Source organism: Lipophrys pholis (assembly GCF_963383615.2).
Source record: "Lipophrys pholis genome assembly, chromosome: 8".
NCBI classification, from domain to species: Eukaryota; Metazoa; Chordata; class Actinopteri; order Blenniiformes; family Blenniidae; genus Lipophrys; species Lipophrys pholis.
This window is the reverse complement of record NC_137630.1, coordinates 25,303,734-25,327,981: the sequence shown is the minus strand read 5'-3', so window position 1 is coordinate 25,327,981 and position 24,248 is coordinate 25,303,734. Positions and strand designations below refer to the sequence as shown.

Here is a 24,248-nt window from a genome sequence, read left to right as displayed (position 1 = left end):
AATTTGAGTGAACGTGTCAGGTTTTTACAGGAATTTATTTATAGTGCAGACTACAGAGATCTTTTGAAATGGGGACATTCTGTTCCTGCTCAGACTTGGAAACGGGAACTTTTCTGGTTAAAGTCACCTTCAACTTCAAAATCTACTTCTTCAGTGTTGTCAGTTTAACGTTTCAGCTCAGACGCGGTAAATCCCCGTCTGCATGCTGTGTGTTTTGCCTTTTTTCAAGCAGGCCTGTTGTCAGCTGGTGCTGAGAACCTCAGCTTATTATCAGTGTCTCTTGTTTTGCTTCGTCTTTGCGTTTTCTATTTGTGTTCTATTTGTGCACGTGTGTTTCTAATTCTGCTCGCTGCTTTTCTCATGTTTGTGTACAACTAAGGTAAACTAATCCACTCAGATGCTGGATTACTGAGATTCCTTTTATTTACATTTTATGGCACGCTTCCCTATATGTTTGTAACAGTCTTTAACAATGTACAACATGAACAATCATTACTTCGAGTGCTTCTATTTTATATTTCTTAAAGATATTTCCTATTGGAGCTTTGTGGTAATTTAGTGAAACTTATGTCAAGCCAAAGTACCTTAGAGTGTTATCCTCAAACTATATTAAAAAAGAAAAACTGAATTTAATCTATATATTTCAGCAAGTTTATATGTCATTCATTTATTCTTTTAGACCACACTCATCAGTCAAAACTATTCACCAGTGGATATTGATTATTGATTGATTGTAACATCTTTGCCACTTTTGTAGGCTGGTCGACTGGATTGTTTTAAAATGTCCGGGATTACTGGTTAAATCTCCTTTTCACCCTGTTCACCTGCTCAAATGTCCCGCTGAAGTAAAATACAAGTCAATTTACTGTTTATGCAGAATCACATCATTAAAAACCTAAAAACCTCAAATGCATCATGTTTTCTCGTGAGCAACACATGAAAGCACAAACTGTCCGATTCACCTTATTGGGGGTTGAATGAGACGTTCTTTGAAATAAAGTTTTAATTGTGAAACAACTTTTATTACAGTGGCAGTGAAATAAAGAGTAATGTAGGAAGGAGACAAATCTGCAGCACAACCACTTCAATGCACCCTCTATTGGATAGATAATCTTATACAGAGAATGCCAAACGAGTCGTCGGTTTCTTCACTCTGTGTGGGAGAAAAACAAAGATTTATCCTTCATCTGTCTTTAGATACGTAAGCACCAACCACTGTGTGATCCGCTCACCCCTGACACTGAGGATGGTGGAGCATTCGGCCCGTCCCAGGCTGTTCTCTGCAGTGATGCTGTACTCGCCCATGTCTTTGGGACCCACTTGGAGGATTAACATGGAGCAGACTCCGCAGGTGTTGGAGATGTAATAGTTGGTATTAGTGTTTATACTGATGTGATTTCGATACCATGTGACGCGAGGCGCGGGGTTCCCCTTCACTGCACAGCTCATATAACATTCGTAACCTTTGGGCGCCGTGTGGAGCTTCAGAGGTACGATGAAGGCCGGCGCACACCGCAGATCGCAGTCCCGTCTGCTCGGCAGGCTCACTACAAACTTTTCTAGAAAAGAGCAGACACAATGTGATTTTCATTCTACTAAAAGAAAACAAATATATCGTAGTGACTTCAAATTGATTCAAGATGCTCGGACGTACCTTTTTTCTTCTCCACTCCCCAGGTCGGTGACTCTGAGGGCGCAGATATGCCCATGTCATTTTTGGCATAGACCCTGAAATGATATTCCCTCCCATGCATGATGTTGCAGACTGTGAACTTGTTATTGAAGAGTCTGTCAGCCACCGTAGTCCATGTGCGCTTGGTGGAGTCGAGTTTGGACACTGAGTAGTGGAGACGATCGTCACGTTTCTCATCAGGAGAAGGTTCCCAGGTCACCGTCACAGTGTCTGGGACGTTTTCCTCCAGCTCTACCGGTCCCGGAGGCTTTGGCTCATCTAGGATCAGAGACAGTTCTATTGTCATTTCATCCACTTATATAGAAACAATTCACTGTTGACCAAAGTGCAGTTCATTATCTTGGCTTTAGGCTTACCGGTGACTCTGACCTCCGTACTGAATGTTTCCTGACCCACGAGGTTCTTCACCAAAATGGAGTAGATGCCTGAGTCGGAGCGCTCAGAGGAAGGGATCAGCATCTGGGATGAGCCATCGGAGTTGCTGACTGTCACGCGCTTCGCCACTGGCGTGTTGTCCTTCAGCCACATGATATGTGGCCGCGGGGAAGCCTGAAAGAGACACGAGTTACAGATGTTTGGGGTATATGCTGTTTTTAGCCTCTTTCGTGTTTTATTTTGAAAACTCCAACTCACCTCAAAGTTTACTGTGATCCTGACGGTGTTTCCTGCCCTCACCACGAGGAAACTCTTCATCCTTTTGTTTGTGAACTTTGGCCTCACTAGAATAATGAAAAATCATTGCTAAAGTGGTTTCACACCATATTTACTTGAGGAGAAAACAGCGAATTTTAATCTCAAATGATGTTGCCATCATTAAAATTAAAAGTACACCACTGTAACAAGAAAATATACATATTTTTTTTTCGAAGAATCATTGACATACCAGGTAAAGGCATTGCGAGGACGTAGTTGGGCAGCTCCTCGGGAGCGCTCTCCCCTCCATCATTGGTGGCAATCACTCTCACCCAGTACATGTCCATGGATTTCAGGCCTTTCACGCTGAAAGACATCAGGATCATGGGGGTGCTATTGCAGCGAGACCATTCAAGACAATCTGCCTGTCGGATCTCAACAAAGTATCCCCTCGCTTCATCCTGTATGCCAGGTTTGTCCTCAGGTTTGGTCCACGTCAGGACCATGTGAGTGTAGGAGGTTTCCGTCACCTTCAGGCCAGAGACTTTACCAGGAGGCTCTGGAATGAGATAAGTACCAGTTGTTGATGCATGAGTATACAGGAAGAGACAGGGACGTTTGTACTTTTGCTCTTATTGTTCCTTGCTATGTGAAATATGAGGAAAAAGCTGCAGGACTTACTCTTAGGATCCCGTGCAAAAACAAACTCGGAGGGGTTGCTCGATTCACCAGGTCCCGAGAGATTTATGGCAGTGACTCTGAACTCGTACTCCATACCTGCCACAACATCCTTCACTGCATATTTCTTCTCTTCAAGGGTGTTCGAAGGAGGAACAAAAAGACAACAGCACTTTTTTTTATCACCTGCACGGACACAGCCCTGTTCAAATCCAAGTAAAATGTACATCTCAAACCTACCTTTAATGACTCCATCCAAGGCGTTGACAACTGTCCAGAGATTACTCCCTTTCTTTCGTTTTTCCAAAAGGTAACCAAGGATGCGTGATCCTCCTTTGTTTCCCGGTGAAGTCCATGCGAGGTTTATGCAATCATCAAAAGCACTGACCACATTCGGAGGAGCAGGAGGGCCGGGGAAAGCTGCAACGGTGTAAACACAACACACACTGCTTTGTAGTCTGAGACTCTTTTTAGATCATGGATTAAGGTAATGAAAATAAACATGTGTCTCTATTTGTAGAGTTCACTGTTGTTGATTCTAGGAGTTAAAGTGATAAAAAAAAAAAAAATGTTGGTGTGTTTTGGGTTTATTTCATAAGCAATACATAAGCAATATTCTTGTCATCAAAAAATATATATTTTTGGGTGCTGCTGTAACACGTCTATATCACCCCAAAGTGATTTATCATCAGTCAAAACAGAAAAAACAAACAGTTTCACTAATGTTTTGTATCATTTAATATTTTTGAAACTTTTTTTTTTTAAATACAAATAATACTGAACATTTATTATGGTCACGGATTGCTCATTAGAGAGAAATAATGTATCTTTATTTTAAATAATCCCCAGTAATTAGAAAAAAATATTATTTGTAGTTACATCGACATGCTGGAAAAATGACAGTTTCAAGGCGCATACAAAGTGACGGACAGCAGGGGGCAGTAAAGACTCAATCTTTTTTCAGAAAGCACATTTTGACACGACAGAGCAAAATCACGCGATGATTGCAGTAATGAAGATCAGCTGCGGCGGTTTCAGCGTCACCCTGATTCATATAATCCAGAGCCTTTTCTTTCGTGAGTATAACACCTGCGCCTTCTTTTCTCTGAGAAGTGAGGTGTTTTTGTTTTTGTTTTGTTTTTTCCTCCTGAAAAGGCATAAAAGAAAGTGAGAAACTGAAAGAGAGATATTCTCTGCAGAGACTTGTGAATGATTTTTCCACGGTCTAGATCCTGAAGTCATGATGTTGTATTCAAATCTCAACATGGCCCAAAAAAAATACAAAGTCCAGAATGGTATTTTTGTTTCCCATTTTTGTTTTGTTTTACCAACTAAAAGTGGATGTTTAGACGTTGATATTTAAAAGCAAAATCATATAAGCAAATTAATTGGACTCCTTTTTGATGTGACCCTTAAAAACATTCCGTTTCATTGTTGTTGACTACAATAGAAATCTAGCCTTGAATATATATGATAATGAACTAAGATGGGTTTTATCAGCATATTCACAGGTTTTAATCAAAAAGAGCTATGGGTACATTTATGCTGCTGTTATTTATGATCATCGATAACATATTTTTGAATTTATGATTCTGTTTGATTAATGCACATATATGACAATTATTAACACCACCGTTTGAACTGTTTGATAACAATTACATTTTGCATGCCTGCAGCTCAGGTTTACAGAGGAATAGTTTGGTACCTGGTCATTTAAAAAAAATAAAAAAAGATAAAATGTCATCAGTAGCAATGATTTATGCTTGATAATGATTGATAAATAATTATATCAGTTTACAGTTGGATAAGTCATCATACAGTCCAGGGTGACTGTGTATGTAGTCATTAAAAATGAGATCCTAACAATAATTTCTATTTCTGAAATGCTAAGTGTGATTAATGGTTGGACTACTCATGTGGCTTAGCAAACCTATCATTAATAAATGTTGTGTTTTTAAACAGCGTGTGAAAAACTGATGGAGTTGGACCATGCCGGAGACATGTTCCTGGACTATGGGAGGAGAACTGGAGTGGAAATTTCACACACAAAGACAAGAAGGAAACGCGCTGGGGCCCGTAACGCCGAGCTACAACCAAAGGATATCTGCTGTGAAGGGATCGTCTGAGTCACTATCAACTCAGGGTCGCGTCCCGGAGCCGATCCCAGCTGGCAATGGGCATGGAACAACCCTGACAGGTAGTTCGTCACAAAGCAAATACAGAAAAGACAGGAAAATGCTGCACACATTTCTAAAGTCACCAAATATACCTGTAATGCATGCTTGTGGACCGCGACAGGAAATTGGAGTACCTGGAGAAGAACCACGTACGCAAGGGGGAAAAAAAACATTCAAACTCCAGAGAGAAGAGCAACCGAGTCCAGAATCAAACCAAGGATTCCTGATGCAACATGTTGACTTCGATAAGAAACCTCTACTGAAGCAGATCTGCAAACAGTAAGTGAATCTTTTTTTTATCAGTGTGGCATGTTTTTCTTCGCTTGAATGTGGTTGAGCTCTGCTGTGAAAGCCTCTGCTTGTTCTGACCTTTTTAAACCCGTGGCTTTTATATTTGGTTTGTATTACAAGGCCGCGCCGCTGTCTTCAGGTCTGTATCTCATCCACTTTCTATCTGATCGAGGGCTGGTAGGACGGGAAAGCTCCTCCTCTCCTTCAAGTTGTACTTGCATGTCAACCCCCAAGTTGTGACCAGTATAAAAGGCCAGAAACGGTGTGTGGCCTTATTTAAGCAGTTTTTAGTTTTTTTGGTTCTTGCATCAAAGGTTTCAGGTGTTTGTGTTTTCCCTAAATTAAAATCAAATGCTATAAATTGTGCGGATGGATGGCAGCATGTAAGAGTTCCTTTTGCTCACCAAGCGTGCCGGCTTGCATATCGTCCGTCTCCATCGCGTCACTGATTCCCTCTGCAGTCGCGGCGCGGATGCGGTAACAGTATCTCCGCCCGTGCTCCACCACCGTGTCGCGGTAGCTGGGCACGCCTGGTGTCTCTCCCAATTTTTTCCAGGTGTTTCGTCCGACTTGCTGTCGCTCCATGATGTAGTTAATGACTGGCGAGCCGCCGTCATCCTTCGGAGGCCTCCACTTAAATTCAATGCCGGAAGCTGAGCTCTCCGTCACCTCTGCCGGACCCTGAGGTGAAGTCGGCTTGTCTGAAACATAAACCAAAGATATCAAGCTTGTAAAACCTTCTAACTGCTCATGTGAGGGGGGGGGGTGATTCAGGGTTTTACCTTAAGGCAGTTCTTCACACACACAGATAAATTTGAGTTAAAGTTTGAACATAACTTTGGTGGCGTGAGGAAATGTTTATTTCCCCAAACGTGTCTTCAACCTTTAACGTTATCCCCGTCTGCCATTCTGCTTCAAGTACAACATTTGAGTCGAACAGTGTTTTTCACATTGTCGAACATCAGTTTCGAGAGCTACATTGATAAATGTGTACTCAGATCTGTCCAAGCACAGATGGTTAGTGAAATAAGGCACACTGATAGAGGGAAGGAGCGCTCTGATTTGCACCAATATGTTCACGAGCATTAAGGCAATCTGTTGTTTGCCGTTCTTTATATTGCAAAGCATCAAAGTACTCCCTGCAACAGCTTATTGCGCGAATCACATCGGAAGATTAGAAGTTTAAATTGAGTTTAATTTGCAGTTAATGATTTACTTTGAATTAGTGTGACAGAAATAGTGGCTGTACAGTTTTACTCTCGATTATAGTCGTTCTTTCACTCACCAAGCACAATGAGCTGCGAGACCGCCTCAGTGAAGCCGTGCTCGTTCTTCAGCTTGAGTTTGATCTCTCCCGTGTCCTTCCTGTGGCATCTGCTCAGCAGTAAGCGGGTGTGACTGGCAGACTTCTCTATCTTCGTGCTGGCGTCATCGAGCAGCTCCTCTCCTTCTCTGTACCACCGGATCTTTATCGGTTTGAAGCCAACAAAGTTGGCTTTGAAGATGGCGTGGTGCCCCGTTTTGACTGTCACAGGCTCGGCGAGAGCACTGAGGTCCTCAGGGTCGATCCTGGGTGGATCTAGAAATTGAAGAGTCCTGGTAGAGTCATTTTAATGCTGGTATGATTTTGATCTGTTGTGTGGTAATTAAGGCTGACTGAACTGGGGGAAATATCTTATTGCAATTTGACAGGTTTTTTTTTAAGTTTACATATAGATCCCAAATCCATTTTATGGTGCCAATTTTTCCTTTTTTTTTTTTTTTTTTTCATGCTAAGATCCTCCGAAGATGAGTTCCTAATATTACAAGTATTTATTATGGTTTTTTTTTGTTGCAGTAACAACATTCATTGTAAATATCAGAGTAAATTTTATTGTAAAATGGTAATAAAAATGGATGAAAGGTACCCAACTCTACGTAAACACTCCTGAGTTTGAACTTGAGAGTGATAATGAAGCTATAAGGTAATTAAGTTATTTAAGAAAAAAATCTTAAAAGGAATAAAACGTCGTCACAAAAAGTTGTCAGACCTTTGACGTTGACCATCGCCTCTGTTTTACGACCGTCTGCCTCAAATCGATATTTTCCGGAGTGCTCTTCTGTGCAGCTGAGTATGACTAACGTGTGGACCGAACCATCTTTACTCATAGAAAAACTGTCGTCTGTAGTTATCTGTTGGAGAACAAAGAGGAGCCAGCATCAACATTCGTCTCTTCTTCATGGCTCTTTGCAGACTTTCTGCTGTGGCACATCTTGTTTGTCGTTTCTTCTTGGCAAACAGCTTGGTCGCACTAACCTTTTTGCCGTCTCTGAACCAGACTCCGTCACAGTCCTCACTGCTGAGCTTGCACGTTAACTCGGCACTCTCGCTGATGACGGCATTCACATCAGACAGACCGCAGATGAAGTGAACCCCCGGATCTGTGAGCAGACAGCAGTTAACTGTGTCACCATCACTTTCATAACTCAGCACAAATATTCTCTTAATGCTCTTTGTCATTTTTTATTTTTTTTCAAACTTGTTTGAGGTGAATTTTTCTCCCCTGTTCAGTGAGTATTTGCAAAATTGACTCACTCCCTGGATAAATACACATCTGTCAGGGATATTCATGTTCTAATAGAGGGGGAGGATGAGCAAAGGATTCAGCTTTGCTGCGGAGTTCTACTTCTGGGGAAACTCCCTGCTGTGACAAAATAGCATACCAACATGGAACAATGAGGAACGAGATAAACAACATGACGGGGTAATTGTGAATCAAGTGTTGACAAGATCTAAACAAACTCTGGTGTCAGGAGTCGGCTGAAATGGAGCCGAAGCATTTATTTCCGTCTCTCTAAATAGGATTGTGAGTCTTATGGCGCATACAACTTTGTATTTAGAATTTTAATGATGGTCGTGTTTGTCTTCAATTGTAGTTTTCTTTAATTAAGGTCACTATATTCCCAAAGTGAACTGAGGTGTTTGTGCGTTACACACAAATAAAAATGTACAAGGTTTCCTCCCGTAACACAAACCAGGCGATTATTTTAATTAGGCCTTCAGTTTGTGTCACATGCATTCATTTTCTCTAATCCCAAAAGCCATACGTAAAAGAAATATGGAAATGTACTGAAGTTATGAATATGAAGCTGAAGTTATTATCCAAATGCCTGCCTCTTAAAAGATGTAGCATTAACTTTACCTCTTGTGTTCTTACCAATCACAACGTCTTCAATCAGTGGGCCTTTCCTCTTGCGTCTTTTATATGTGGAAGACTTTTTGCCTTCTTCAGCGTCGTCATTTGCGCTCTGATCTTTAGGACGCTTATCTTTACCTTTTAAAAAAACAAAGTTGAGCTCTTTGTTTTTGTTACAGTTATTCTAACTTACTTCAAATGTCATTTTCAGTCAACTGATAAGCAACTTTGTGGATAAAGTCAAATGTACGATTGTTAAAAAAGTTCAGACAAGTTTTATCTGAACTATGAAATGATCATTCGTACTCGTAAGAAAACAAGTCACGCAGCAATTGGAGCCGCTTCATGGCACAAAACAGCATGTAGACTACCCACTGTGGTTTGGTACCTTTTGTTGATTTCTTTCGCTCTTTGCCCGACTTTGAACGACTTTTCTGTTTGACCTGGCCGCTCTTATTCTCTTCACTCACATTTCCTTCATTATCACTCACTTGGTCATTCGGATCTGTGTTAGAGTAAAGACACAAATTAATTATTTTCTAAATAACTTAATTTAAACACTGTTGCATGCAGTTCTCTTTGATAAATACAGAAAAACATGTCACCTAGTTGTTGTTTTTTTTCCCCTGTAATTTTCTATTTGGCTTCTCCACTGTTTCAGGCAGCTTAACTTAAGTAAATAAACAAGTAAACTTTGTTCATTTTGGCAACAAGGTCGATGTAAAGCAGCGAGTTGTTGGCATTAACAATCATGAGCAGCAGTCAACAGAAAGGTCTTCAGCCACGTTCTAAAATAACTTCAAGCTGTCAAGCTTTGCGGGAGCTGGTTTCAGATATCTTCTGCAGCAGCTTCTGCATGTTTTGTTCCGAAAGCAGCTTTCATCGAGATGAGCTAAGACGTCAGAACTGAACCGATGAAGTTGATTGTCTTCATCTTTGTGATGAAATTACTAAACCGGCTGTGATTGTTTGGTACATTAGTAAAGGCTGTATTACAGGACCCTATTGAAGAGAAATGCTTGACTTAGTTTATTTACATCCTGCTGACTGAACTTAATTTAGAGGCAAATCAAATACTGCTTGTAAACGAGTTCATCCAACTTTATGATGATGTGACTCTTTCCACTCGTTAGGGAAAACTACGATTTATTACAGCTTCAAATAAATAAATATTTTGTAAAGATGACTATTAACCAGTAAAATAACAATTTTGTTTTCTTACCTTTGACAGCTTTCTTTTTCTTTTTGCTTGACTTTGATTTACTTTCCAGGTGGACCTGGCCTGTTGCGTCCTCCTCTTCCTCCTCTTCACCCTCACTTGCTTCAATATCATCGTTTTGTTTGCTTGAATCTGGGTTATAGCAATACAGTTTAGTATTTAGTTAATACAGTTTTGAAATATCCATTCCAACAAGTTGTGCCATCATCTAAACGTCCCAAAAATGTTTTGGGGGGGAAACAGCATTTTTTATTAAAATTGTATCTGAATACTTTTTTCTTTTTCTGGATTTGAGCTGTTTGGCTATTAGATATGTTTCATTTGTAATATCTGATATTACCCCCCCCCCCCCCCCCCCACCCCCTTTCCCTTTGGAAAAACAATCACTCTAGGGAATTCAACAGTTCAACTCTTCAAACAAATGAACACATTTGGATACAAATCAGATCTATCACTGCTCTTCAAGTCCATGCTGTCTACTTCTACTCATTAGAAACGAAACTGTAGAACAATTATAACTGCTTCCTGGAGCAGGATATTGACTATTACCCACACAAGATGCAGCAAAGTACCTTTGGCTGCTTTCTTTTGTTTTTTGCTGGACTTAGAAAGACTTTTGTTTTTGACCTGGCCTGTAGCACCTTGATCCTCTCCTCCCTCACTTGCTTCACTCCCTTGTTTGTTTGGACCTGTGTTTAAGCAACAGAGGTTAGTTGAAATGTACACAACAAATTCGATTTTTACAATTTTGGCAGCCGCTATGGTTTCTTACCATTGAGTGCTTTCTTTTGTTTTTTGCTTGACTTTGAAAGACTTTTGTTTTTTACTTGGCCCGTAGTGTCTTCATCCTCTTCACCCTCACTTGCTTCACTTCCTTGTTTGATTGGATCTGTGTTGAAGTGACAGAGGTCAATCATACAAAACGGAACCAGATGTTTGCCTGTTGATTGCAGTTCTCTTCATATGGTCCAACCAGCTGTCCCATTATTTAAGGGGATGATGTAACTCCTCATTACTACCTAAATGTTGGGTGAAGTTGACCATTATACACACAAGACTACTATGCAGTAAAGTGCCCACTATGGTTTCTTACCATTCAGTGCTTTCTTTTGTTTTTTTGCTTGACATTGAGGGAGTTTTATGTCGGACCTGGCCTGAAGTGCTCTCCATATTGGATTTTTAATAGGATTACAACACCATTGCATGCCACTTGTCGAGTATTGCGCAACAAGAACTGGAAGATATATATTATATTTGGCTTGTGGCCGCATGAAATTTCTCCGGTGTCCCCCAGGTTAAAGCGGTTGAGTGTCTTTGGCTTAGGCAACAATGAGCGTCATGAGCAGCTTCATTGCTTCATGAGAATGGGCTTGCATTGCCATTTAAAAAACAACAACAACAACATAGGTATCCAAACTGTAAGCTGCATATAAAAGCCTGAGCAAATTTGAAAAAAATCCCACAGTAATATTCCAGCATTATTAGCAAATGAGGAATCCAAATGGCCAATGAACTACAAGAAGCGCACTGAAAAAAGTTCCTACCCTAAAGTCAGTACAGTTCGACTAGCTGACTTCACCTCAATGTAATATTTCAGAACTTTGTCAAGCTTTTAAACTAGATTATTCTAGTCAAAGAAGTCTTGTTTTTTTTCTTGGAAAAAAAAAAGGTCTTGAGTTTCTTTTTAACAAAGTGCACACGTTCAGCCTTGCTCCAAGGTCCTCAGGGAGGCTGTTCCACAGCCGTGGACCATCACAATAAAAAGCAGCTTTGCCGTAGGATTTTGTCTCAAAACAAGACCATTCAAAGCTGTGAAAACCAATAAGAGAATCTTTCAATCGATTCTGGCATACACAGGAAGCCATTGCAGAGACCTTAAAAATCTGTGTGATATGCACACTCTCTCTGGCTCCCATCAACACACATAGAGCTGAATTTTACAGAGAGTGAACCATGTTGTTTTAAGGGAGACTAGAAAGAAGCACAATAATGTGCAATAAGTAATAAAAGCAACATTTAAAATCTCATCGCTTGTTTGTGAGAGAAACGGCGGTACTCTGAAATATTCCGTAGGCATATCAGAACCAGTGGTCAACGCCTCAGATTCCAGGTTAAGTTGCAAGAAATGTTCTGCTACCCATGCTTGACTTATTGTCTAAAATGCAGTAAAAAGGCTATCCTTTGGTCGAGACATGGCAACGTATCACTACGTATAATCTAGATGACTATGGAACTGCATGTCATGACTTCATTTATTAGTCGCTTATAAAAAATAAATGAAAAATAGTAGAACTAATATGGAGCCTTAGGGCACACCAAAATTCAATTTAGAATGTCTAGATAAGTCTAGTCATCTATCTATATTTATATATATATATTCTTTCCTTTTTATCTTACCTGTCCTAAGAGAAATATTCTCAGTAGAATAGACAGGAGATATTATGAGAAAAGCCACCATGTGGTCAAATGACTGAATATGAGCAAAAGCATGTTAAAAGAAATGAAAGAAATCTGGGTGCTATGTTTATTGTTTACTATTTACCAGCAAAGTGTGTCTTCTGCCTGCAGTGTGGCGTGTCTCATATTTAACACAAACACTTTGAGGTAATTATGGGATTTTCTTACCAGATGTGTCTTTCCAGTGGACTTTCTTTTGCTTCTTTTGCCTCTTTTGGTGTTTGAAGGAGTTAGTGGAGTTTCTATTTTCATTTGGGCCAATGCCTTCACGTTCACTCATGGTTGAAATTTGATACTCATCATCGTCGTCATCATCGTCGTCATCTTCGTCATCATCTTCATCATCATCATTATCATCATCATCTTGATCTTCATCACCAGAGTCTTAAAGACGTAGTACACAATGAAAATTCAACAAGCGGCTCTGTTTCAGCAAATATTTGGCAGAATCTCGATGGCTACATGTTTTACTCACCACTTTCTTTTTCTTCGGACAGTTGACCATGTTTTAGGCGTCTCAAATTGTTTTCAGGTCTAATAAAAACCCCATTTTCCTCAGGACGTTCATCGTCATTTGCATCTGTGGCAGGTCAGATAGACATAACAAAATATTCATGCTCAAAAGTCAGGAAAACTCTCAGGTAAAATTGAAGTATTATATTGTTATTTTGGGACTAGTCCTGGAGGGCTTTTGTCCTGCATGTATTAGGTCTTTCCAGGCTAGAACACATCACATTACTATGAGAGTCTCTTTTCTTAGAAGCTTGGTGAAAACATAATGGATTCTAGTGTGTTGAAGCAGGAAGACATCTAAAACATGGCGGACATGGAGTCTCCAGGACCAAAGATGGACATCACTAATGTCCACCGATTTATGAGAAATGTGATCAAGTTGGGCTTTGTTGAACCTTTGTGGTTCCCTTTTATTGTCAGATGCTTTTCCTATATGCAGCAGGGCTAGGAATCCCCAATGAGTAGCTGTATAAACAGAAAGATCTTTTCATACTGTGTCACATTTATTCTAAACAAAAAAGGTTTTATAGCTAAGTGCATATTTTTATAGGTAGCCAGCTGTGACAATAGGTAATCCATGTGAGGTATCAGCAACTTTTTATGGTTTCTATCATTAAAAACAAATTTTATCTACATGGACTTCTCCCTGCAGTGCTGGCAGTGCGAGTGCTTCTCAGACTTACGTAGTATTTACCTGTTACCTTGTCTAAATCCGATCGATAGTTTTTCCTGTGGTTCTTGTTCTTAGGGTCATGTTCTCTTAATGTCACTGCTGCTTTTTCCGCACACCCCGAAGTGTCCGATTTCAATCCTGCGCCATCGACTTTTTCTTTTTTGTGCTTTGTTTCCCCTTCGGCGCCCACAGGCTGAGACAGGGCGTCAGGCTTATCTTTTACAGCGCCCGCATTTTTACCCCGTCCGGCAGCTTCAGTTATTTTACTGTCTCCTCCACCAGTGGTTAATGTCATTTCTCCTTTCACTTGTCCTGCAGCATGTTTTGCTTTTACAGCCGCTAAAATCTTCTCCATCTCCTCTCGATTTTTCATTTGCTGCTCTCTGGCCACTTTTTCAATATCAGCCAGCGTTCCAACCGCTAGTGTAGTTTTACGGGCTATCTTCTTACCGCCAGAGGCGAGATTGCTTTCAGCTTTAAGGTTAAGAGGTACAACATACATGACATAGTGGTTCATAAACATCATCACTCATACTCATGGCAATACTTAGGATCACTCTGATGCATGCTGACAGATTGATTGTGGTGGTATTGAACTGAGAGTTACCTTCTACAACTAGCCAGGCACTGCAAGATGTAACACCAGCCACAGCAGAGTAGATACCAGTGTCCAAACTTATGCAGTCCCTGATCAGAAGTCTGTGAATCAGTTTGTGGTCTGAGGTGGTTATTTGGTGTTTTTCTCCATCTTCCAGGGCGATGCCTTTGCCCAACCATGTGATTTTAGGCAGTGGGTGTGAGAGGACACACTCAAAGAGGGCGTCCTCTCTTTCTGCGGCTTTAATCTCCTGAATTTTGATGACAAAGTCCACATTGGACACTGGAAAAAAAATTCATGTAAGGGTCACGTTTAAGCATTTTTCAGCATTTAAAAAGACTTGTCTATTGCAAATGGGCCAGCAGACCCAGGTTATGTGAGACATTTAACAAAATGGGCATGTTTTCCTGGGCCAATCTCTTTTGATGAACGTACGGTTAAACTCGAGGAGATCATCCTCTTCGGCGTCCACTTGATGGAGGCCTTGGTTCTTGAAGTTCACGTCCTTATCGTTCTCCTGATGCAGACCTGCCATGTTGTTTATCTGGCCTTCAGAACCAAAACCCTGCTTTCTCCCACCTTTCTGAAGATTGTTTTTCAGTGTAGCATCGTCATCGTATGGAATTACATCATCCTGCTGGATATACAAGAGAGCCGTAAACAAAACACGGATCCTTGTTACCTCGCTGCATATTATACATGTTTATGAATAATCGTTCTCAATTTTTGTCACTTTGTTACAACTGCTGCACAACTGAATGAGACCTGGCACCTTGCATTGTTAAGAAAAGATATGCATAGTACTGGCACTACTTTTGTCTTTTCACACACTGAACTGGGACACCTCAACAAAGATCCTTAGCTTTCCCAACTCTGCGCTGCATTTTACCCTGAGTTTGTAGGTATAATGGGTCACAGCTATCATTTAAGTTACAGTATGATTCTAATACAGTAGTTTCACCAATTTTATTGGTATGTGTATTATCCCAACAGACAGCATATGGGTTATGATTTTGTGATTACTGCAGTGATGATTTAAGAGACATTGCAGTTTTCATACCTCTGACTTGTTTTTTGCCCTCTCCCTCTTCTTCTCCTCAAGTTTTTTAACCACCAAATGTAAGTCTGTAACACCGAACTCAGAACAGATGCGCTCATAGTCTCTCCCGTCAGCATTCAGTATCGCTTCCCAGAACCTTTCATCATTTTCGCCATCTGCTTTGTCTACTTTGCTATAGAGATAATAGGCAGATCATAAATATAATGTATCCGTCAAATAAAAAGCAGTGGATAAAATGCACACTCTCATAGAAATATATGGTTCAATGATTTCTTACCTTTTCCTCAGCAGTTTTCTGAAATCTGCTGGATTTGTTGAAGCTGAAAGCATCAAATTCAGTTCAAATCTGCTCAGTGAGTCACTCACGACGATGACTGTATTGTGATAACTAGACAACATTGGGATAAGTGATAGACTCTAACTGTCATGCATGCACTAACAAACACAAATGCCACCTAAAATTGAGCAGAATATCATGTCAAAAACTCACCATCCGTCACATTTAATGTTGCTGAGCAGACAGCTTTCCCATATTCGTTCGCAGCACAACATTTATATGTATCTGCATCTGCACCAGACACATTGTGAATCTGAAAATATGAAAAACCTTTGAATTCGTCGCAAACAAATACGTGTTGGAAAAAAAAACCCTACTCAAATGACGAATACCAAATACTTGAAAGATCTTTACTATACTGTGTATCAACTAGTCACTCACCTCTAGTATGTGTTCCCCTGTTGATTCTTCATATTTAGTCTTGAATTTGTCTTTGTTTGATATACTTCCCAAGGTTCGTTTCCATGACACATCTGGTTTTGGATCTCCTTTCACCATAGCTTTGAAGACAGCCAATTTTCCTAAAAGATATGTAAAAGACTTGTATATGACTCTCAGCTCTGTTGGAGGCTTCACTGAAAAACAACATGGACGCTTTTCCTAGATAGACATTAGTTTACATTTTCTGTTTATCGCTGCTTTTTAAACATGCGGAAACACTTTTAAGTGCTCTCTTCTAATTTAAAGGAACAAACCTTCTTGAGTACTTATTGGGGTTGGTTTACACTGGAAGTCTGGGGTGCTTTTACCCTCCGGTATGTTTGCTACAAATTGGGTGATCATCACACCGGGGATCTTCGATTTTCGTCGGATCGTGGCTGAAAAAACAAATTGCGAAAAAGATGATACAAAGACATGAACTGTGTGACTGCAAGTGAAGTTAAATCACGTACTGTAGGCTAAAAACAGAAGTGAATCCAGTACTGTTGGATTAGATTTGTTACCAGCAGAGGTCAGGGATGTCAAACACATGGTGTGTGTGTGTGTGTGTGTGTGTGTGTGTGTGTGTGTGTGTGTGTGTGTGTGTGTGTGTGTGTGTGTGTGTGTGTGTGTGTGTGTGTGTGTGTGTGTGTGTGTGTGTGTGTGTGTGTGTGTGTGTGTGTGTGTGTGTGTGTGTGTGTGTGTGTGGATAAAATACACTCTCCAAACTCATTATATTGCAGTTGTATGTGAGTTATGATTTCGCCAGCTGGATGTTGCTGTTAGGTTTAAGAGACATTATTGGTTATAAACTTCTGTCCGTAAATGGCTTCTACATATCACTTAGAATATTCATTTCATTATCATCATAATAATTCAAAAATAATGATTATTTGCTTTTGAATAATTCTTGTTTTAACGCACAAGTCAGTGTAATTAAAATATATAATGTTGCCGAGCTGATGGTATTTCCTACGTTGATTGAATAAAGTAGAAACATGAAAAGACGATAGAATTAAGAAAGATATGAATATACAAGTCAAGACCTGTGCGAGCTTGACGTTAGACTTATAAATCACTACCCTATTCTCACTTTGAAAAAATAAATGAACACGCTTCACGGGTTATGTTACGATCAACAATAAGTGCTAATTATTTCCCCATTATGTTTATGCAATTACTAATTCAAGCAAACAACCTAATGAAACAGCTGCGCCATATAATTTAAAACCCATATACCCCGTTAGCTTCCTTGTTGTCGATGACAACACATCAGAAGTTAATATACACACTCTCACTTATAATCCTCTTTGACAACATCAGGCTGAGCAGAACCTTGTGATCTTTCACAAAGCCCCAAAAAATGTTGGCAGAGCTGTTGTATTAGATCACATTAGTTTGTGTAATGTCCCCAATGAAGTGGCTAGAGAATTTAAACTGATCAACCGTAACATAACAGCCACTGACATGTGAAGCAAATAACACTGCTCATCTTTTTGTCATAGCACCTGTTAGTGGGAGGGATACATGAGGCAGCAAGGGAATATTTTGTTCCTCAAAGTTAATGTGCAGGAGGCAGGAAAATGGACTTGAGTGATTTTCACAAGAACTAAATTGCGACGGTTGGGACAACTTAGTGGGAGCGTCTCTAAAACAGTGGATCTTGTGGGGTGTTCCCTGTCTACGGGGGTCATTATGTATCAAAAGTGGTCCAAGGAAGGAAATAAGGTGAACCGGAACCAGGGTCACGATCTGCCAGGTTAGCAATCCAACAGATAAATTACTGCAACTCAAACTGTGGCAGACGTTAAAGCTGGTTCTTTGTGCCAGAATACACAGGGCATCACCGTTTGTGGAGGATCAAAAAGGGGAACTACATAATATCATAATGTTATGACTGATTACTGTAAGTTTCACTTACGGTGATAGGCTAACACCGAAAAGCATGAAGGGAGCCCTTCGGAAAAGTTTGAGGCATAAAATGTTAAGTCACTTTATGTAAACAGCGACTTGAATGATAAACAAGCTTAAAAGTGTTGCAGATTAATCTTCTCTCATACATTATCGCTCCAGCTCCAGTAGAAATACTCAGTATTTTCCCTGCAAAGTTAAACGAATGGAGGGCACATTAATAAGCTCAACCATTTAAAAAAAAAAAAAAAAAACAGTGCATGAAATCCACTCTGTGATCCTCTGCCTACATGCTTTGCAGCTGAACATTTTCTTATCAGGCTTTGAAATGTGTGAAGATAGAGGATCACACAGGAGTCGATAAAGAACAACGTTAATCCAGGGATTAATGATTATTATGACAAGGACTGAAATCGGAGAACTGCAATCCTGTCGCATCTGTCGATGCTGTGACAAGGTTGTAAATACATGTTTCAGGTTATCCACACAAAAGTCATACAAGACAGGCCACAGGCAAACACAGGATTCAATCATACCTAATGTATTATCTGGCTTTTATTTCATGATACACTCCAATGCATGTGTCCAAGTATTCTCTTGGTACAGTGCAGTGCTGCTTTAACACTTTGAGGAAAATCACTCTCAACTCACCTGACTTGCTGCCCGACACCTCATTAAAATGTTGAATATATCGGTGGACGAGGGAGAAACCTGTGGTGAAAAACAATAAAGATCAGTCAGGATTACACGGACTGAAGCTGTGCTCTGTCTGCAGGACGGTCAGCGGTGTACGTCACAACAGATGGCTGGTGTTGGTTTACTCCTCTGTGAATTTTTCCTGCCATTTCTTATATTACGAGGGAGATGTTGATAATTATCTGTAGAAGATTGAATATTTCTGTGCCTTTTTTTTTTTTTTCTGGTGATAAAGAGATGAGGAAAAGGAGAGAGAATCATTGGAACCGGCGGCGGCTGCAGTGACCAGAGGGGAAGAAGTAGGCGGGCATAATGTGGAAGAGGAAAGCTCACAGAAGCCAGAATAAACTGCAGCAGTGTAGTGGGGGGTCACAGTAAAGGACAGCAGAGAGGGAACCTTAATCCTGGGATGTTTTCCTCTCATCCTTAGTTTATCACTGAAGCCGCAGAGAAAAGACCTTTAGTCAACCAGCTGTCCAGGAGCCTGTCAGCTGAGGAAAGTCCATTTCACAAAGGGCTCATGAATGTTTACAAGAAAATGTCCACACTGTGCTGCAAGATCATGTTGTTGGGTCAAACGTTTCTATGTTTCATTGTCGGGTCATGGGAGAGGCAATACATTTATTAAAGTGTTGGTTGTCAGCTTGACAAAAAAAAAAAAAAAAGATAAAATAAGAATACAGCAATAGATTCTTCTCATGCAACCACACCAATGGAAGTTCAATTTCAGCTCTGCTTTAGCTCAGTTTTTGCTCTTTATTGTCTCTTCAATACAATATCTGACTCTGGAGCTGCTAAATGCTTCACAGTTATTTGGGACTTTGATATTTGTGTCTAATATGTTTGGTGTCTACAGTGAGTTGCAGATTTAGATTACCCTGTAAGTGTTTGTGTTGTACTGGATCCTGAGACTTATTGACTTTGCTTATGAGTTTGAGTGTTTTGGATTTGTGTGTAACTACATCACTGTGTATAGAATGATTCTCTACTTTGGGCAGGTTTTGTAGAACAGGATACTTTTGAAGATACGTTTGTCTGTGTGTTTGACCTTAGGAGACCTATTTTGTAGGCAAATCAAGTTGATCATTTCTATAAACAAAGGTGCATAAACTGATTGTTGCTGCCGACCTGAACTGCTCACCAAAGCCCAGTCAGTAAATCATTGTTTTATTTCTATAAGAAGTAAATGAGACAATGATCAAATATTCATACTGAACAGATACGTCTGATTTGAATGGCAAAAACTGGAGTCGGGAACAACTACAATAGTATTTAGGCTGACACCCTAGATTGTTATGTTATTTTGGAAACACTTTTTTTGGTATGAGCATTTTTTTTAAAGTCTGGTACGAGGCAGGTATTGAATTATCCCGCGTTTTTTCTATCAATGGGATTTGGTTTGGTTTGAAATGTTTATTTCGAATATCAAGATCGGAAAAAAAAAAGTATAAGGAAAAAAAAGAAAAACAACAACAAAATTTTCCTCTCAAATAAATAAATAAATGAATAACAGTAATAATAATATAAAAATGAATCAAGAAAAACATCATCAGATGAGTATTCGAAAAGGAGTGAGAAGAAGTAAAACTTATTTACTCCAACACCTTGTCTTAAAGTAAATAGCATAATTAACTTCCTTCCATGTCTCAGGGATGTCTCATCCACTGTAGTCTGTTTTTCTTCTTGTGAAACAAAACATCACCAATAAAGTATTTGTGGCTCCAGTGAAGAGTTTACACTGACTGCTGCTTTTTTTTTTTTTTTACTGGTATAAAGGTTCAACTGTTAAAGATATATTTACATGTCAACATGAGACCTTCAGGCTCCAACAGTTATTCACTGCTAAAACTATTTTTACAGTCCTTTCTAAGAATATGCATTTTTCTTCTAAGTGTCATGAAACAGAATATTTTTGTCTTGAACCTAACACTGTGCCTGTGATTTTCAAACATTTGATCTCAAGTGGGTCCGTTTTAGAATTCGTGTGAAGCTTTACATACTTGTAAAGTATGTAAAGTTTGAGATGAGCTTATTCTTTTCCTTCACAGAAGAAAGTTTTTACTGTCCCTGTTCCCTTATGGCTGCCAGGAACTACCTCTGTTTCCTAGCAATGGCAGCTCTGGCTGTAGAAATGCCCCACGCAGTCGCACTGAGCTCATTTAGTCGTGGGCTGTGGTGCATGTTGATGGCGGCAGATTGCAAACGCAGTCATGTGCGAAGCCTTTTCAGCTCTGAAAACGGCAACAGCTCTATTTGTGGAAAGTGTTCAATGTAAATAAGAAAAAATTATACACTGTACCAGAGTCTAACATTTATGACTCATGTCTAACTTCCTTTCTCTAAACAAATCACGCGTTTTTTAAATGGTATTGAATCTTTTTGACGATCTCAGCTTTGGAAAAGCAGTCACATTCCTATATCTTAAGGAACTTAATTGGTCAACTACATGACTTTTCTTGACACCGCTAAATAAAAAAAATTTAAAAAAAAAAGGGAGAAAAGAAGAGGAACTGCTGTACAGTACTTTGTCTGATGGTCGACGGACCCGAGTTCTTCGTTCTTTTCCACATTTTGCCGAGACTTAATGGTCAACGGACGACCTGCGGACAGAAAATGGATGCAGTCATTAAAATCAGAATGATGGAGTATTACGTACATCGGTGCATTTAACAAATGGTATTGTGACGAAATAGCTGTACATAAAATCAAAACAACAAAGATGGGGTGAGATGTTCTGTTTCCTGTTTACTTGCCATCAGCAAAACATCAGTTAATCTGCAAAATGTAATAAATACATAAATAAGGCTGTTGCACAGATTTCATAGAAAACCTTTTGGATCTCTGGAACTGGGCTTCTAAGTACAAAAAGTTGAAATTGTTCTGTTTTGTTATGACCTGAAGGTTATGAGTAAAGAAAACATGCACTCTCTGTTCACATATGACTAAAACAAACGCAGTGTACACTGTCCACAGTGTGGTTTCGGCTGTCTCTGATAAAAGATGGCTACTCATGTAGATATCGGACAATGTGGGTTGGAATTGGTGGATCTTTGCAGACACGCCAGTCAAAATAACAACAGCAATGAACTAAAACTGTACGTTGCAGGTTCCCAATGAGCTGAAATGCTGAATGAGATTTTCTGTCCATTTCCATATAAAATCTTTCCCCCTATATAATTGCTATGAGAGCCATTATTTAGAGCTCCCTCATGGGCTCACTTTATTATTGTTGGTAATATCGTTGGTAATCTTGCATACTGATGTACATAATCCCGGTCATCACCTCCAATTCAGCGGAGAGCAACATCATTAACGTTACTGTTGTACACAAGTTTATAAAATCCACCTTCCCCAGTATAACAGCTCGTGCACTTATGAATTTACACAGTGCGTAGGAGCCTTTAGGCTTGTTAAAGCTGCTCATAAATAATGCCTTTTTTTTTTTTTAAAGTATGGCATCAGTTACTTCAAGTATTACAAAGAAAATGTCTTTCTTTGAAAGACGGATCATTTATTTAAGAGAATGCAGGTGATGGCCTACAAACTTGCTCATTGAAAGGTCGAGTGGCACAAACACTGTAGACGACAGTGCTGCTCCCTGAAGCTATAGTTAGCAAGGACCCTGGGATAACCTTATTTGATTACACAAAGCCACTTGATGGAGTTTTCCATTCTTAGAAAGAATCTGAGAACGAGATGCTTTTAGACAAGCTGAACTCACTTTTCATCGGTGAAAAACACAAAAATTTGAAGTGCAGAAAGATGTTGATAAGTGAGATACAGTGGGAGTAATTTAATCTTTGTTAAAGCTGTATGCTTCATTTATCTGTTTATGTTTATAAAGTGAGTTTAGCATCCAGCCTGTCGGTTAGTAATTTATCATGCTTTGAGAGGGAGTGCTAAATGAATATAATACCACAGGAATACAACAGCATCACATTTGTCTGCCATAGATCACCATGCCACACTGAGGTTAGAAAATAAGCTGTTATAGCACCTCAATTTTCTCCTGAGTATCTTCTAAACCCTTCAGTTTTTCCACTTTCATCAATTCGAACTGAACTGCCACCGTGCTGGATCAAAAAGAAGTTGCGAGCTCGCCCCATGAGCAGAATTTCAGTCAAAGACAAACACAAACAGAGAGGAGAGTGTTTTACCTGTCTACCGCTCAGTGCTCGCTCCCACTGAGAAGGCTGCTTTATGGCTGTGGTATAAGCTCGCTGCCTCCTGGCTTTTACTAGATATTAGTTCCTTCGGGAACACACGTTTAATTTTGCTGCCTACCAGCTTGTGCTGAGACGGTGACCGTCAGAGAAAGGCTTCTTTTCTTTAGGCAGATGGATGCTCAAAGCCAGCGGAGTTATTATTGAGGGGAAGGGTGGTGGTGGCGGTGGGGTCGCTGGATGAGGTAAGGCAGGGTGAATAGTTGGTGGGAGAGGGAAGGGCTACCAATGACAAGTTAGTGGTGAAGTTTGTGTCTCACTGCAGTAATTACTGATGACAGCGTGCTCATCTTTCACAGAACAGCTGCTGACAGGAAAGTGATTGGCGAGTTCATTTTGTTTGTGTGGTCTCTGATTCGTACGGATCCCATGTTACTGACACGACACACATAAAGCTGTCAGAGTGAAAGAGGACGGCGGCAGTTTGTTTCAGTAGGGCTTTCACTTCCACTCGAGGAGCGTGCTAATTGCTAAAATGCAGTCCTATTATTTTTAAAGATGCAGATTAGACTTTGAGCTGTCACCACAGGCTGTGCTTTCAAACACGCAGCTTTAAGAGCTGCATAAAATCCACACACTCAAGTAGTAGCTGCCAGGTAACTCTGCACAAGAAAGTCTTGCTATCAGTTTGTACTGTGACGATAACAAGTATGACTGGGAGTCATATTTTCTATTGCTTTTTGAGGTGAAGCAAATTTAGTTTGATTGTGGATTGAACTGTACCCTTGCTCGGATATTAGTGCAGATCACATGCTGTGAACAAGGCACTTATCCCCCCCTTGTCTGCAGCTCACTTCTTATAATACGATACATTACATAATCAAGGTTATGGCATTCGTGCAGTATAAGCTCCTCTTGTTTTGGCTTTGAGGCCAGAGTGACTTTGGAAAGACAAGATCAAATGAAGAACAAGGCATTAGTGCTCTCAAGGTCAACCACCAGAATGTCAATTACATCCGTCACGTGACGATTCCAAGTGTGCGTAGCTATGTGGGCTTTTAAAATGTGTTATGTGCTCCTTGCAATGCTTTAAAAGATATTGACCAAAGCAGATGTAAAGGCCGCAGGTGACAAACAGCAACGGCTGACATGAACACACTTTGTTTTTGCAGTTGCTGATCTGATTTCCTTATGGGAGGGAACTATATTTGATTCCTGTTATGTTCCCTCCATGGAAACCTGTCTGTTTTTTTGCCACATTAGCAGCATGGCTCTCGAAATGGCCATGCTGTTTGGTCTGACAGCACTGCTGGCCCTCAAGTTCACCACGTCGGACGAGGGGAACACTACTAAATAGATTTCCATCAAGTGTGATACAGACATGCACATCCAAGCTGACCTGTTCCGACTTTGGTGATGCACTGACTTCAATTATCGCTACCAAAATAACAAAATGTTTTCTTTTGTTTATCAGACAACATCTAGGGACCGAACTCTCAGCATTAATTGTGAATCACAGATCAATTTGCACAAACGGCACACTAATGTGAGCG

At 40.1% G+C, this 24,248-nt stretch overlaps 1 protein-coding gene across 1 annotated transcript; it reads right to left on the bottom strand.

Moving 5' to 3' along the window:
- Positions 1-960: 960 nt before the first annotated feature.
- LOC308112795 (immunoglobulin-like and fibronectin type III domain-containing protein 1) lies at positions 961-23,018 on the bottom strand. The gene is made up of 30 exons (XM_080468558.1): positions 22,690-23,018; positions 21,057-21,132; positions 18,488-18,547; positions 16,201-16,323; positions 15,887-16,026; positions 15,659-15,758; positions 15,446-15,488; positions 15,169-15,340; positions 14,544-14,745; positions 14,118-14,390; positions 13,532-13,984; positions 12,800-12,904; positions 12,493-12,708; positions 10,640-10,756; positions 10,440-10,556; positions 9,871-9,999; positions 9,037-9,153; positions 8,670-8,786; positions 7,769-7,893; positions 7,503-7,644; positions 6,758-7,051; positions 5,877-6,173; positions 3,245-3,424; positions 3,008-3,136; positions 2,577-2,885; positions 2,327-2,412; positions 2,050-2,242; positions 1,655-1,951; positions 1,233-1,559; positions 961-1,153 (listed from the first exon to the last, which is right to left on the bottom strand). Exons 2-30 carry the CDS (start codon positions 21,100-21,102, stop codon positions 1,149-1,151), a joined length of 4,914 nt encoding a protein of 1,637 aa, XP_080324684.1. The 5' UTR covers positions 21,103-21,132; positions 22,690-23,018; the 3' UTR covers positions 961-1,148.
- Between the last annotated feature and the right edge of the window lie 1,230 nt (positions 23,019-24,248).

Excerpts from the sequence above, each read along its gene's own strand:
- LOC308112795 (XM_080468558.1), bottom strand. The coding sequence starts at position 21,102 with ATGTGGAAAAGAACGAAGAACTCGGGTCCGTCGACCATCAGACAAA. Across the intron at positions 18,548-21,056 it reads TCCGTCGACCATCAGACAAA|GTTTCTCCCTCGTCCACCGA; the intron begins GTACTGTACAGC and ends TTTTCACCACAG. Across the intron at positions 3,137-3,244 it reads CTTGGATGGAGTCATTAAAG|AGAAGAAATATGCAGTGAAG; the intron begins GTAGGTTTGAGA and ends ACACCCTTGAAG.